The 15,320-nt window shown below is 41.5% G+C and overlaps 1 protein-coding gene across 1 annotated transcript in view; it reads right to left on the reverse strand.

Moving 5' to 3' along the window:
- LOC129555520 (cytochrome P450 2C21-like) overlaps positions 1-12,793 on the reverse strand; it is an 87,818-nt gene extending 75,025 nt beyond the window's left edge. The window contains exons 1-2 of the mRNA XM_055425039.2: positions 12,758-12,793; positions 7,359-7,465 (exon numbers count right to left, since the gene is read on the reverse strand). Coding sequence (XP_055281014.2) covers positions 7,359-7,400 — 42 coding nt within the window. The 5' untranslated portion in view covers positions 7,401-7,465; positions 12,758-12,793. The remainder of the gene's footprint in view (positions 1-7,358; positions 7,466-12,757) is intronic.
- Between the last annotated feature and the right edge of the window lie 2,527 nt (positions 12,794-15,320).

Here is a 15,320-nt window from a genome sequence, read left to right on the forward strand (position 1 = left end):
ATATCCCAATGAAGTAAGTACTGTAGCAAGGCATCACATTTAACAGATGAAAACATAGAGTTCCAGAGACTAACTGACATGCCCAAAGTCACATGAATAATACGCACCAGAGCTGGGCTGTGAATTGATGGATTGGCTCCAGAGTCTGATTTCTTTACTATTAAACAACCTGATGCCACCTCTAAATCAGATAGGTCTGAGAATTCCCTGGCGGTCAAGTGGTTAGGACTCCACACTTTCACTGCCAAGGGCCCAGGTTTGATAGCTGGTTGGAGAACTAAAATTTCACAAGCCACGTGACCAGTAAGTAAATAAGTAAATAAATAAGATGGTTCCATGTGAACAGATGTGAAACCACCTCCAAGTTATCCTGGTAACTTGAAAACCAGAGCACAGATCAAGAGGCATAATAAATAACATTTATGATCAAAGACACCTAATTTAGTTTGATAATTATTTCCCCTAAATTTTATGAAATGTGTTTGTTGGCATCCAATTTGCTCTTGTCCACTTGGAAAGCTTTCTGACTCAAAATGCTTACAGATGGTTAGATCACTCACGGGCATGCAGATACTCGTCCTTCCTCTCTGTCTGTCTCTGTCTCTCAGAATTATCAAGGTTTTGAATCTCAGCATCAAGCTTTGTGATCCTTGTGCCTTGATATAATTTTTTCTTTCATTGTACTAACAGCTTGGTGGACACTTTCTATCTAGATGTCAGTATGTGGAAGTCTTTTTTCTGGAGTGATTTAGTTTCTCTAGGGAAAAGATCCTACAGTCTTCTCTTACATAGTTGCAGGATTACTGGGAGCAGAATAGAGGAAGGGGCTAAGGACCTCAGAATTCAATACAAACACCATGGCCCAAGGTCCATATTTTCATCCCTGTACCTCATTCTGCCTTCACTCTGCCAACTGTCCCAGGTCCTAGGTATCTTTATTCCCTTCCCACACAATTTTTCCAGTTAATCCACCCCCACTTAAGTCATTCAGACCTTGCTCACCTACATTTAAGTTCTCAAATACAGCATCTCTTTCCTTGTGACTGAAATTTCCTGCACCATTGTCTGCTTTCTTCCAAGTAAAGTAAGTTAAGTATCACTCAGTCAAAACTGCTCTATTAATTAGGGCCAACTAGGAAATCCTCTTAACAAATCCAGAGACCACTCAGGTGATCCCACCTTCTCAATTAAATTTTATTTATTCCTTCTTTTTAAAATATTTCTCCTCCATTGGCTTCTTTGGGCCTGCCCAACTAATTCTGGTTCCTTCATCATCAAAATTCATCATCAAACATGAAAATGAAAAAGGAGAGTGAAAAAGTTGGCTTAAAACTCAACATTCAGAAAACTAAGATCATGGCATCTGGTCCCATCACTTCCTGGCAAATAGACGCGGAAACAGTGGAAACAGTGGCTGACTTTATTTTGGGAGGCTCCAAAATCACTGCAGATGCTGATTGCAGACATGAAATTAAAAGACGTTTACTCCTTGGAAGGAAAGTTAAGACCAATCTAGATAGCATATTAAAAAGCAGAGACATTACTTTGCCACCAAGATCCATTTAGTCAACTCTATGGTTTTTCCAGTGGTCATGTATGGATGTGAGAGTTGAACTATAAAGAAAGCTGAGAGCCAAAGAATTGATGCTTTTGAACTGAGGTGTTGGAGAAGACTCTTGAGAATCCCTTGGACTGCAAGGAGATCCAACCAGTCCATCCTAAAGGAGATCAGTCCTGGGTGTTCATTGAAAGGACTGATGTTGAAGCTGAAACTCCAATACTTTGGCCACCTGATGCAGAGAGCTGACTCATTAGAAAAGACCCTGATGCTGGGAAAAATTGAGGGCAGGAGAAGCGGATGACAGAGGATGAGATGGTTGCATGGCATCACTGATTCAATGGACATGGGTTTGGGTGGACTCCAGGAGTTGGTGATGGACCAGGAGGCCTGGCATGCTGTAGTTCATGGGGTGGCAAAGAGTTGGACACAGTTGAGGGACTGAACTGAACTGAACATCATCAAACTTCTCTGCACCTCCATGGCTGTAGTGGTTGTCTGGACTCTCAAAATGCTAAGTCTAGAAAATGGAGACCTCCAGCATCCTTTGAGCTCCATTCTGACAATATTCCAAACCATTTTCGAGAACTGCATAATTTCCGTCAAATATCATCTGTACTCATTCTTTTATCACATCTTTCTTCTTGCTCAGATTTCTATGTAATCATGTTACTGTTTGGTAGAAATCAATGCAATGCTATAAAGCAATTATCCTTCAATTAAAAATAAATAAATTTTTAAAGTAATTAGCCTCCAATTAAATAAATTTTTAAAAAAAGAAAAAATAAATAAAAATAAATTTTAAAAATGGGTAACTGAAAAGAATATACATATGTTGACCCTGCAATCAGAAAAAAAATTTTCTACCTAATCAAATTAAAAATTTCTAACTCAGTATTCAGATTACTTCCTAAATACCAACTCCAACTTCATATCAACCCAAGCCCCAACTTTACCAAACCATTTAAAGCCCTCTGTTCCATCTACTCAGTCTCTTTGCCAATCTACTTGTCCAGAGTTCAGAATAGTTTCACCCATCTGAAATTCCCTTTCCTGTCCTCCATGACCAATTTATATCATCACTTCTTTCAAGATTTCTTTTAAGTTCAATCACCAATTATAGCTTCACTTTAGAGTATGAGCTGCTTCTTAAAAGTTATGATTCTTTCATCCAAGATGTAAGAATACATATACTCTGCCTTTCTTCAGTTAGACCTCTACCACTTACAAAACAGGGACTGTGTCTTACAATTCAATAACATTACAAAACTGAAAATCCCCCATGATGCTTGGAGCAAGTCCATGTACACAGTAGCTGCTGAAAGTGCCTGTCACATAGTACCTGCCCAATCACCTAAATGCCTCCAGAAAGAATTAACTAATAAACTTTATAAGTCAGTTCACATTTTCCCTGTTCCATTTTGACCAGAGTGAAAGAAGTTCCAATGATTGTTAGTGTCCATGAATTTATCTATTCATTTAACTCTCTCCAAGACAAAACTATTTGAATCAGCAGTATTGCTAAATAACTTATTGTGGCTTCCCTGAATATGGTAAGCTTAATAGAAGAAGACTCACATATCTATTTTTTTCTAATAAACTTATTGAGCACATTTATACCTACACCAAGCACTGCACAGGCTTTGGGACTATGAAAGTAGATATTGACAAGGTCTCTACCCTTGAGGCAAGACTTTTACTGTGCATATAAGATAATTCTCTATACTGGATTTTCGGGAGGGGGGAAGACTAATTAAAAGCAGAATCATTTCTTACACTCATATGTCATTTTGCTGTCTATAATTAATTCACTCCAATTGTTTCACTTTTTAAATCAATTGTTACACAATCCTGAGATATTAGCTGTTAGGAATTATTACAGTGCAGAATTAGCAGATTAAAACAGGGGTTAAGAAAAATTGTGCAACTCTCTACAGAGCACATAGCTAAATTAGTGTTCTTTCTATTTCTACAAGATGACTCGGGAAATGGAATCACGTTTCAGAAATAGGAAACTTTCTAAGATGTCATGAATTCCAACTTCAGATGAAGCAACCATGGACCACAGTAGATAAGTGGATCACTTAATTACTAATTATGTAGAGTACAAAGCATGGATCACTTAATTACTAATTATGTAGAGTACAAAGCATGTCAGGTCAGCACAGGGTAAAACTGTGACATGTGCCTCTAATTCAAATATACCCAATCATTTTAGCATTTCCCAACCCAGCTACATACTTGTAGGCTGCCGAGGTCCCAACTGGAGAATCCCAACCCAGTCTAAGTATCACTTCCCCCAAAGTTTCTCCTTCCCCAAAGCCCAAGTGTCCTCTGTTTCAAGATGGAGCTTCCTGCTCTCTGGGCTAAGATCAGTTAAGTAGTTTGAAGATTAGGTATCTGAAGTTTTTGTTTAGAAGGTAACCTCATATAAATGGAAGCATTTCAACAAGGTTCTTGGGCCACTACTGACTGGTCTAGGCAGTCCTTTAAAAGTCCAAGAATACTTTATGGAGCCTTGGAGTGAAAGTGAAAGTCACTCAGTCCTGTCCAACTTTTTGAGACCCCATGGACTATACAGTCCATGGAATTCTCCAGGCCAGAATACTGGAGTGGGTAACTGTTCACTTCTCCAGGAGATCTTCTCAATCCAGGAATCAAATCAGGGCCTTCTGCATTGCAGGTGGATTCTTTACCAGCTGAGCTACCAGAGAAGCAGAGCCTTAGAGTAGGGTGAAAAAATTGACAGAAGTCTTGGGTTATAGCCCTATTTCCTACTCTTGCTTTCTCAAAAAACTTTAAAATATTTGCTTCCTGTTTCCAAGAGTTAATTTCTTTAGCCATTAAAGAACAGAATTAAGTATCCCCAGGGTCTTTTCCATATGGTTGCCTCTGAGCTCTGGGCAGGACTTTTGTGTTAAAACACTAGAAGCCACAGGTTGGTTTAGATAATATTTAGATTTGGACAAGATAAGAACATGAGAGATTGCTCGGGAAGAAAATGACTTAGCCTCACTGGGACTCATGGCAAGCTCAGAATCTTGATGCTTTCAGTTAGTAATTTCTTTATCAAGTTAATAAAACTTTGATCTTTATAATTAAAATGGTTCTGGAAAATACAGGAAACAGATCACACTATAGGTAACATATAGGAGAAAAAAATCAGGATCAAAGGGTGAGGTAAAAATAGTCAAAAATATTTCTTTAATGCAATAAAGCATATACTGTAACTCTGTCTTTCAGATTAATTATTAACTTTTTAAAGCTCTAAAGAAATATCCACTAAAACAGTTGCATATCCTCAAAAAAGTCAACGTGAAAAAAAGCATATCAACTTTCCTTTAAACTTCAATTAACTGATCCATCCTCGCTCTTTTAATTTTGGTCTTCCAAATACCCATTCACACATTCTGCCTTATATTTACACTATTCTGTAACCAAAAGCAAGGCAAAAAAAAAGAAGAAGCTACTCTTTTAATTCCTCATACAAAGCAATTACACCTATCACCACAGACTCATGGCTGTTTGCAAATTCTGGAAGTAATTAAATATTGATATAAGAAAGAACAGGAGAGTTAAGAATTGTGAAACCCTTTTATATGCTGAGAATTGAAATAACTGAGGGTAGGTCTAGAACGGAGAAGAGTAAAAGAGAGAAAAAGAACGATGAAGTCAGACATCTGAAAGATTACAAGTTAGAAAGTAAAAGTTGTGCCTGTTGCTCTAGAAGAAAAACTATGAAGAATGAGTAGAAATTACTAAAAGCAAGTTTATTTTTATTTTCATCTTTGGTACAAAAAGAAAGTAAAATAAGATGTTTTGCTTTGTCTTTTTGAACTACAAGCATGGGTAAGAAAAGGAGGGATAGGAAGCGTTCTGGTTTTCTTGTTTCAAAGAAGCAAAAAGCATATTGCCTTTCAGTAAGGTCCTTTTAGTTAGTTCTGCTTTAAAGGGAAATGCTCGCCATCTTGTGAAATTTTAGGATATTGCCACATAGGTCCATTACAAGAACACAGTGAATTTTAACACTTTAATACAGTTTAAAACTTGACCTTAATTTTAGCTTAATTCCTCTTTTTTACATACAAACTTATAAGGAATAAGAAAAGGTTTTTTTTTTAATATAGAGAACAAACTGCTTACAGGTGAGGAGAGGGAAGCAGAGAAGGGCAACATAGGAGCACAGGATTAAGAGGTACAAACTCTTATGTAGATTAAAAAAAAAAAAAGCTACAAGGATATACAGTACAACACAGGGAATATAGCCAATATCTTAGGATAACTATAAACGGAGTGAAAGTGAAGTCACTCAGTCATGTTCAACTCGTTGTGACCCTATGAACTGTAGCCTACCACGCTCTTCCATCCATGGGATTTTCCAGGCAAAATTACTGGAGAGGGTTGCCATTTCCTTCTCCAGAGGATCTTCCTGACCCAGGGATCAAACCTGGGTCTCCTGCAGCACTATAGGCAGACACTTTACCATCTGAGCCACCAGAGAAGACCCAATAAATGGAGTATAACCTTTAAAAACTGCAAACCACTATATTGTACACTTGTAACTTGTCTAACATTGTACATCAACTGTACTTCAATTTTTTTAAAGACTTTTTTGGAAAAGTGCACCTGTAAAGTATCACTATAATAATACGCTAAAAACTGATTTTTACTATCTTTTCCTTCATTTAGATTGAAAAAATGAACTCAAAAAAGAGGAGGGACAATTTGGAATGCAAGATAACAATCAGAGCAACTATGTGAGTCAAGTACAGATCCTTGCCTGGGCAAGAACCATGTGGGTTATTAGAGTTAGTCTTGGGGGCTAAAACATTACCACTAAAGTTTTAACCCATTATCTAGTATGAATTTAAGATAAGCAGTCCTGAGACTAGAACCAAATTATAAACCATGAAGAAAGTGAAACCAGTGATTCTTAAATATATACATTTATACCCTGGTATTTATTAGCGAGTAATCAATGTTCAACTCTTTGCGACCCCATGGACTGTAGCTTACCAGGTCCCACCATCCATGGGATTTTCCAGGCAAGAATACTGGAGTGGGTTGCCATTTCCTTCTCCAGGAGATCTTCCCAACTCAGGGATTGAATCCGGGTCTCCCACATGGTAGGCATTGTAGGCAGACGTTTTACGGTCTAAGCCACCAGGGAAGATCCTAATCAAATAAATTTATGTTATTAGTTTTCATTTAAAGAAAAAAAACACTTGATAAGGTTTGCCCTGACTGGTACCTAGACAACTAAATCCACTGAAAGTTACTATTCCTTGTTTAGTCAGTAAGTCTGTCCAATTTTTGCAACTCCATGGACTGTAGCCCTTCAGGCTCCTCTGTCCAGGGGATTTCCCAGGCAAGGATACTGGAGTGGGTTGCCATTTCCTCCTCCATGGGATCTTCCTGACCCAGGGATTGAACCCTGTGCCTCTTGCTTGGCAGGTGAATTCTTTGCCACCAAGCCACCTGGAAAGCCCCAAAAAGCACTGTAATTTGGCACCAAATCACCATAGGCATGGACACAGAGAAAAACAAGCAAATGTGTGTCTGGTCATACAAGTATAATCTTAACTTAAAAGATAGTAAATGCATCTTATGTATATGCTTGTTTTATGTTTATCAGGATATGATAATGTCATTCCAACAATTTCCACAAAAAATAGTCACAGGTAGCTAACACACAATTATTCTGTAAGAATACAGGACTGTATTCTGTAACTGTTGTGAAAACACATTCAGCACACTTACTGGTGTCCAGAGAAGTAAATAAGGCGCTGGGGTAACTCACCGGTCGTCTATGCCAGACAAGACTATCATCTGCATCTGCCATCCAGCTACAGCACGTGGTCCCTTGGGGTGAGCCTGGGCACTGCAGCACTCCACTGCACCCGCCATCTTCAGAAAAGCCGCAAAGAAATAAACCAGAACTGGTTAGAACTAACAAGGCCTAAGATGGTGGAAGGTTTGCCTTCTAGTAGACACTGAGCCTTATTGTGCACTCATTGTAATATATTAGCATATGTTAAGTGACATATCCACCAGTGCTAAGATGATAGACAATTGCCATGCCAACAGCTGGAAATGCCCAGACAAGGACTGAAAAGGAGTTTTCCTCAGTTCCCATCCAAACCACACCTCTGTTCTCAGATTAGTCATGAATATTCCTCCTGCTACTTCCAGTTCCCCTGTTTTACCTCAACTCTCCTATATAAATGGTGTCTCCTCCCAAATCGGATTGAGAAGTTGATTTGTGAACCAGGTTCCTACTCCATCCTTGACCATTTAATAAAGCTTGTGTCCTTCCAGTCTTAGCATCGGTTTTGTTATTGGCTGTGCAAATATTATGGAAAAAAGAACTTCCCTGGCCAAGACAAGGGGCGTTGGTGGGTGCTAGGACACTGGCACGGGTCCAACCAATTTGGTAACAGATCAGAGTTTCAAATTCACTGTAAGTTTTCTCTGTGCTGAAAGAGGTTTACCTAAAAGAGGTACCACTGACATGCGACCTCTGCAGCTGCTCAGAACTCACTTCCTGTGCAGCCTGCCCTGGAACTTTTGTGTCAGGCCTAAGGAACCAGGGTCCACTTCTCCCATCCTGGCAGACTGGGCCTTATTAAGAACCGAGTGCACGATCAAGCATGTTTTATGGAGCATCTGGAAGGTGTCACCAACAAACCAGAAACAGAAGATGTCCCCATAAGAACTACAGCTCCATTATTTCAAGATGCGTGGTTATAATAGCAATAATTTGCTCGATGGCCTAGAATTCTCCACAGCCATCATTCATGACCATAAAAAGGAAGGGAACAAACAGGTACCACTGTTATTGAGCCCAAGTTCCTTCTGCTGGCTGCACAACAGGCTAATAAATGAGGAAACCAGTTGTTGGGACAAGCAATGATAACTTTAATCAGAAAGCAAGGAGACCAAGATGGCAGACTAGCATCTCAAAAACCCATCTTCCTTCAGTCCAAATTCAGGCTCCTTCTGTATACAAGTCGGGGGAGGGGCCCACTGTGGCACCATCCAATGGCTAAGCCAGGCCACTAAGGGTAACTGTGCTGTGCTAAGTTGATTTCAGTCGTGTCTGACTCTTTTGTGACCCCATGGATCCTAACCCACCAGATTCTTCTGTCTTGCATGGTATTCTCCATGCAAGAATACTGGAGTGGGTTGCTGGCCCCTCCTCCAGGGGATCTTGACAACCCAGGGATTCAATGGAGTCTAGGCAGGATCTTTACCACTAGCACCACCTGGGAATTTAGTTGACAGCTGTTCACTAATGGTTGCTTGCTTGGGGGAGGGGCCCACTGTTGCGCCAGCCAATGGATCAGCAGGGCCGCTACACCTGGTGCCTGTTTCACTGCCACTGCACGTGGAGCAGAAAGGGGCAGCTCCACAAATCAGCCAGGTAGAAAGAGGTACCCCGGCCCCTCCAGCAACATCAGCTGCCAGCCCTTGGTGGAACCAGGCATGCAAGCGGCCGAGACCATGGTGGCCACATAGAGGTGCTTGACTAGTCCTTCAAGCATGATCACTGTCTGAGGCAGTGAGTGCTGTGGGCTCAGCCCACCTCTGACCCCATCAGCCAGTCTGTGAGTCCATTGAATCCCCGGTCCGAGGTGGCCCCAAGCTGGCGCCCCCCAGAGCGGAGTTCCTGCCTGCTGTCTTGTGCAGGGGGTGGGCAGCGGGAGCTGGCCAGTTTGGTGAGATAGCAGCAGCTGGGTACACAGAGGTACTGCAACAGAGCAGCCCCTGATTCAGCAGAACACATAGGTGGGTCCCAGGAAGGGAAGGGCAAATCAGGTCTCAGGTTCTGATTTGGGAGGCCACCACTGTACCACCAATGAGAACATGAACTGATCAACTTAATACATGGTGTTATACATCAACTATACCCAACTCACAAATCATGCAATAGGCATGATTTGGTGATAACTTTCCTCCTTATATGCAAATGTGACCCATTATAATGTGATGGAACACTTTCAGTAACTCCAAATAACTCGGTTCCAAAACACCGCTCAGATATTTTCATAAAGACTTGCAGCAGTTTGTTACAGTAGGGTGAGAAAGAGAAACCAAGAAAAATAAAAGGAGGGGTAATGGGATATATTGTAGTCTCCAAGCACTATTAAATCTCTTATTGGGCAAAGGCTTGATTCAAGAAACATTTTAAGAAGATTGGACAGGGACTACCCGGGTGGTCCAATCATTAGAACTCTTTGCTTCTACTTCAGGGGGCCCAGGATTCTATCCTTGGTCAGTTCAGTTCAGTCGCTCAGTCATGTCTGACTCTTTGTGACCCCATGAACCGCAGCACAGCAGGCCTCCCTGTCCATCGCCAACTGCTGGAGTCCACCCAAACCCATGTCCATTGAGTCAGTGATGCCATGCAACCATCTCATCCTCTATCGTCCCCTTCTCCTCCTGCCCTCAACCTTTCCCAGCATCGGGGTCTTTTCCAATGAGTCAGCTAGCCACATGAGGTGGCCAAAGTATAGGAGTTTCAGCTTCAACATCAGTCCTTCCAGTGAACACCCAGGACTAATCTCCTTTGGGATGGACTGGTTGGATTTCCTTGCAGTCCAAGGGACTCTCAAGAGTCTTCTCCAACACCACAGTTCAAAAGCATCAATTCTTCAGAGTTCAGCTTTCTTTAGATTCTTTTATTTTAGCTATCAATATGTAAGAGCCCACACTGTGGTCTTTCCTCCCACTTAAAGGCTATGCTTACCTGTGTTTCAGCAATGACTGACCTTCACCCCAGGCCTTGAACAAGAGTCTCTTACCCTAGAGAGGGATTGTCACATTTTCCCCCGGACTCCAAGCAGAAATGAAAAACTTGGTTTTTTAACTCCTGTTTCCCCTGTAGCATCTTCTTCTTAAAAAATTATTTATATGCTTATTTATGTGGCTGCACCAGGTCATAGTTGCAGCTTGTGGGATCTAGTTCCCTGACCAGGGATCAAACACAGACTCCCTGCGTTGGGAACATGGAGTCGTAACCACTGGACCACCAGAGAGGTACCCTACGCTTAACTTTTAATTGGTGGTTGACCAGTTGGACTATAAAGAAAGCTGCATGCTGAAGAATTGATGCTTTTGAACTGTGGTGTTGAAGAAGACTCTTGAGAGTCCCTTGGACTGCAAGGAGAACCCACAAGGCCTGGCCCCTGGGTTCCTCTTCAAAAGCATCTCCAGTGACACTCCCTTTTTTCACTTCCTCTGGGCATACTGGCTTCTCTCTTGTCCCTGGGACACACCACCCTCAGGGCCTTTGCACGTCCTGCTCCCTCTGATTTGAATGCTCCTTCCCCACATGGCCCTGTGTCTCCCAGGCTCAGATGTCCCTCCTCAAAGAGAGTACCTGACCCTCAGCTTGAAATAGCCCACGCATCCATATCACTTTTCCCCTTGCTCTGCCCTGTCTTTCTCCATGTTGTTTCTCACTCTCTTACCATGAATTATACTTGTTTCTTTATTGTCTGTCTCCCCCTGCAAAGCAAGCCCCATGAGAGCCAGGCAGGGACCTATCTTGTCCACTATTATGGGTCCTGCCCTGGATCAGTGCCAGGCACAGGGTCAGGACTCAGCAGAAGTTAGAGAAGTGGATCAAGTCCCTCTCTTCTCCTCACTGCACCCTCTGGATGCTCCTATGCAGTTAGAGACGTCCCCAGGGCTGTGCCAGGGAAATGGGTAATCTGACCTCCTGGGCCCAGATCACCTCCTGCCTCTGAGTCTCAGCTGCTTTATCAGAAGCCACCACTCATTGAGGAAGAGGGACAGGGTGCCCAGTGGAGCCAAAGAGGAACTTTTTATCAATAGAGTTTATCAGTACAGTTTATCAATAGAGATGGATCAGTTTTGATGTAAACAAGTTGTAATTTGTGAGAACTAAAGGCAGAATGCCAGGCTTCCCTGTCCTTCATCAACTCCCAGAGCTTGCTCAAACTCATATCCATTGAGTTGGTGATGCCATACAACCATCTCATCCTCTGTCGTCCCCTTCTCCTCCTGCCTTCAATTTTTCCCAGCATCAGTCTTTTCCAATGAGTCAGTTCTTCCCATCAGGTGGCCATAGTATTGGAGTTTCAACTTCAGCATCAGTCCTTCCAGTGAATATTCAGGGCTGATTTCCTTTAGGACTGACTGGTTTTATCTCCTTGCAGTCCAAGGGACTCTCAAGAGTCTTCTCCAACACCACAGTTCAAAAGCATCAATTCTTCGGCGATCAGCTTTCTTCACAGTCCAACTCTCACATCCATATATGACCACGGGAAAAACCATAGCCTTGACTAGATGGACCTTTGTTGGCAAAGTAATGTCTCTGCTTTTTAATATGCTATCAAGGTTGGTCATAACTTGCCTTCCAAGGAGCAAGCATCTTTTAATTTCCTGGCTGCAATCAGCATCTGCAGTGATTTTGGAGCCCCAAAAAATAAAGTCTGACACTGTTTCCACTGTTCCCCCATCTATTTCCAATGAAGTGATGGGACCAGATGCCATGATCTTTGTTTTCTGAATGTTGAGCTTCAAGCCAACCTTTTCTCTCTCCTCTTTCACTTTCCTCAAGAGGCTTTTGAGTTCCTCTTCACTTTCCACCATAAGGGTGGTGTCATCTGCATATCTGAGGTTATTGACATTTCTCCCAGCAATCCTGATTCCAGCTGGTGCTTCTTCCAGCCCAGCGTTCCTCATGATGTACTCTGCATATAAGTTAAATAAGCAAGGTGACAATATACAACCTTGACGCACTCCTTTTCCTATTTGGAACCAGTCTGTTGTTCCATGTCCAGTTCTGACTGTTGCTTCCTGACCTGCATACAGGTTTCTCAAGAGGCAGGTCAGGTGGTCTGGTATTCCCATCTCTTTCAGAATGTTCCACAGTTTATTGTGATCCACACAGTCAAAGGCTTTGGCATAGTCAATGAAGCAGAAATAGATGTTTTCTGGAACTCTCTTGCTTTCTCCATGATCCAGCGGATGTTGGCAATTTGATCTCTGGTGCCTCTGCCTTTTCTAAAACCTGCTTGAACATCTGGGAGTTCATGGTTCACGTATTGCTGAAGCCTGGCTTGAAGAATTTTGAGTATGACTTCACTAGCATGCGAGATGAGTGCAATTGCACAGTAGTTTGAGTATTCTTTGGCATTGCCTTTCTTTGGGATTGGAATGAAGACTGACCTTTTCCAGTCCTGTGGCCACTGTTGAGTTTTCCAAATTTGCTGACTCATCCCCTAGAGTAATGGAAATAAAAACAAAAGTAAACAAGTGGGACCTGATTAAACTTAAAAGCTTTTTCACAGCAAGGAAACTTTAAGCAAGGTGAAAAGACAACCCTCAGAATGAGAGAAAATAATAGAAAATGAAACTGACAAAGGATTAATTTCCAAAATATACAAGCAGCTCCTACAACTCAATACCAGAAAAACAAACAACCCAATCAAAAAGTGGGGAAAAGACCTGAAGAGACATTTCTCCAAAGAAGACATACAGATGGCTAACAAACACGTGAAAAGATGCTCAGCATTTCTCATTATTAGAGAAATACAAATCAAAACTACAATGAGATATCACCTCACACCAGTCAGAATGGCCATCATCAAAAAGTCTACGAACAATAAATGCTGGGGAGGGTGTGGAGAAAAGGGAATGCTCTTGCACTGTTGGTGGGAATGTAAATTCATACAGCCACTGTGGAAGACAGTATGGAGATTCCTTAAAAAGCTAGAAATAAAACCACTATCAGTTCAGTTCAGTTCAGTCTCTCAGTTGCTCAGTCTTTGCGACCCCATGGACTATATATAATACACCAGGCTTCCCTGTCCATCATCAACTCCTGGAGCTTACTCAAAGTCATGTCCATTGAGTTTGTGATGCCACCATATGACCCAGCAATCCCACTCCTAGGCATATACCCTGAGGAAACCAAAACTGAAAAAGACACATGTATCCCATTGTTCACTGCAGCACTATTTACAATAGCTAGAACTTGGAAGCAACCTAGATGTCCACTGCCAGATGAATGGATAAAGAAGTTGCAGTACGTATACACAAGGGAATATTACTCAAACATAAAAAGGAATGCATTTGAGTCAGTTCTAATGAGGTGGATGAACCTAGAACCTATTATACAGACTGAAGTAAGTCAGAAAGAGAAAGATAAATATCATATTCTAACACATATATACGGAATCTAGAAAAATGGTACTGAAGAATTTTATCTATGGAGCAGCAATGGAGAAACAGATATAGAGAGTAGACTTATGGACATGGGGAGAAGGGAGGAGAGAGTGAAATGTATGGAAAGAGTAACATGGAAATTTACATGACCATATGTAAAATAAATAGCCAACGGGAATTTGCTGTATGGCTCAGGAAACTCCAACAGGAGCTCTGTATCAACCTAGAGAGGTGGGCTAGGGAGGGAGATGGAAGGTAGGGAATAGGAGATCAATCCTGGGTGTTCATTGGAAGGACTGATGTTAAAGCTGAAACTCCAATACTTTGGCCACCTCATGCATCGAGTTGACTCACTGGAAAAGAGTCTGATGCTAGGAAGGATTGGGGGTGGGAGGAGACGGGGACGACAGAGAATGAGATGGCTGGATGGCATCACCGACTCGATGGACATGAGTTTGAGTGAACTCTGGGAGTTGGTGATGGACAGGGAGGCCTGGCGTGCTGTGATTCATGGGGTCGCAAAGAGTCGGACACGACTGAGCGACTGAACTGAACTGAACTGATGACTGATTCATGTTGAGGTTTGACAGAAAACAACAAAATTCTGTAAAGCAATTATCCTTCAATAAAAAAATTTAAAAAAAGAAAATAAGGATATCATCAAGCATACAAGAACTCAGAAATTTTGTTCTTCTTATATAAAAGGTAACCTCTTTGTGAGTTACTTGAGGATGTACTCCAGCAAGATGAGGGCGTATAATAAAGCAAAGAGAAATAAAAAAAGAAAATGAAAATTCTAATACGATAACCCTGCAGTAACTGTAGACATCGATCAATCCAGATTGGAGCAAGAATATAGAGGCCTCTGGGAATGGGTCAGTGGTTTGTTAAGGCCATCTCCTACCAGCTCACAAGAGTCCACTGTTAATTTTCAGGAATGTTGCAAGTCATCTATTTAAAACATTTTAACATTTGTTATCAAAAATTAGCTTCTATAAATTTATAGTTAAATAAGTTATATTAAAAACAAAGAAAATAAACATTCAAAAAAAATGTCTGTGATTATTTTGGTCATTTTTTAAAAACATTTTTTCAAAATTCTAAACTTAAAGGAGAAAAAGTCCTTTTAGGAGGAACTTGCATTATCTCCCTGTGCCTTTGAGATGTAAATATTCTACCTGATCTTCTTAAGCATCCTGTTCTGTGTCTTGAGAGTTTGGTTTGTTGACCAGTGAGAAAAATATCTCTGGTCTCTTCCACCCAGTAGGTACTCATGCAGTGTACATTTGGCATCCAGTCAAACAGACTGGGATTCTGAGCAGTCTTTTTGCCTGGCCTGTCTGCTCTCCAGGGAGTTGGTCATAAGGGGTCCTGATCTATAAGGACTTTTTTCATTTCAACCTTCATTGAATCTGCCTGTATGAAGGTCTTGACTTTATAGATTATTGAGGGTGGTGGGGTGGGGGGGGGAGGCAGAAGGGAAGGAATAAATTTCCCAGATCTTGTGAGGACTGCATCCTTTGCACTCTCCTGTGGGAACACCTCTTGCATTTATTGGTTTGAG

The sequence above is a fragment of the Moschus berezovskii genome, chromosome 12 (assembly GCF_049115385.1).
Source record: "Moschus berezovskii isolate FMDL1 chromosome 12, NW_MosBer_1.0, whole genome shotgun sequence".
NCBI classification, from domain to species: Eukaryota; Metazoa; Chordata; class Mammalia; order Artiodactyla; family Moschidae; genus Moschus; species Moschus berezovskii.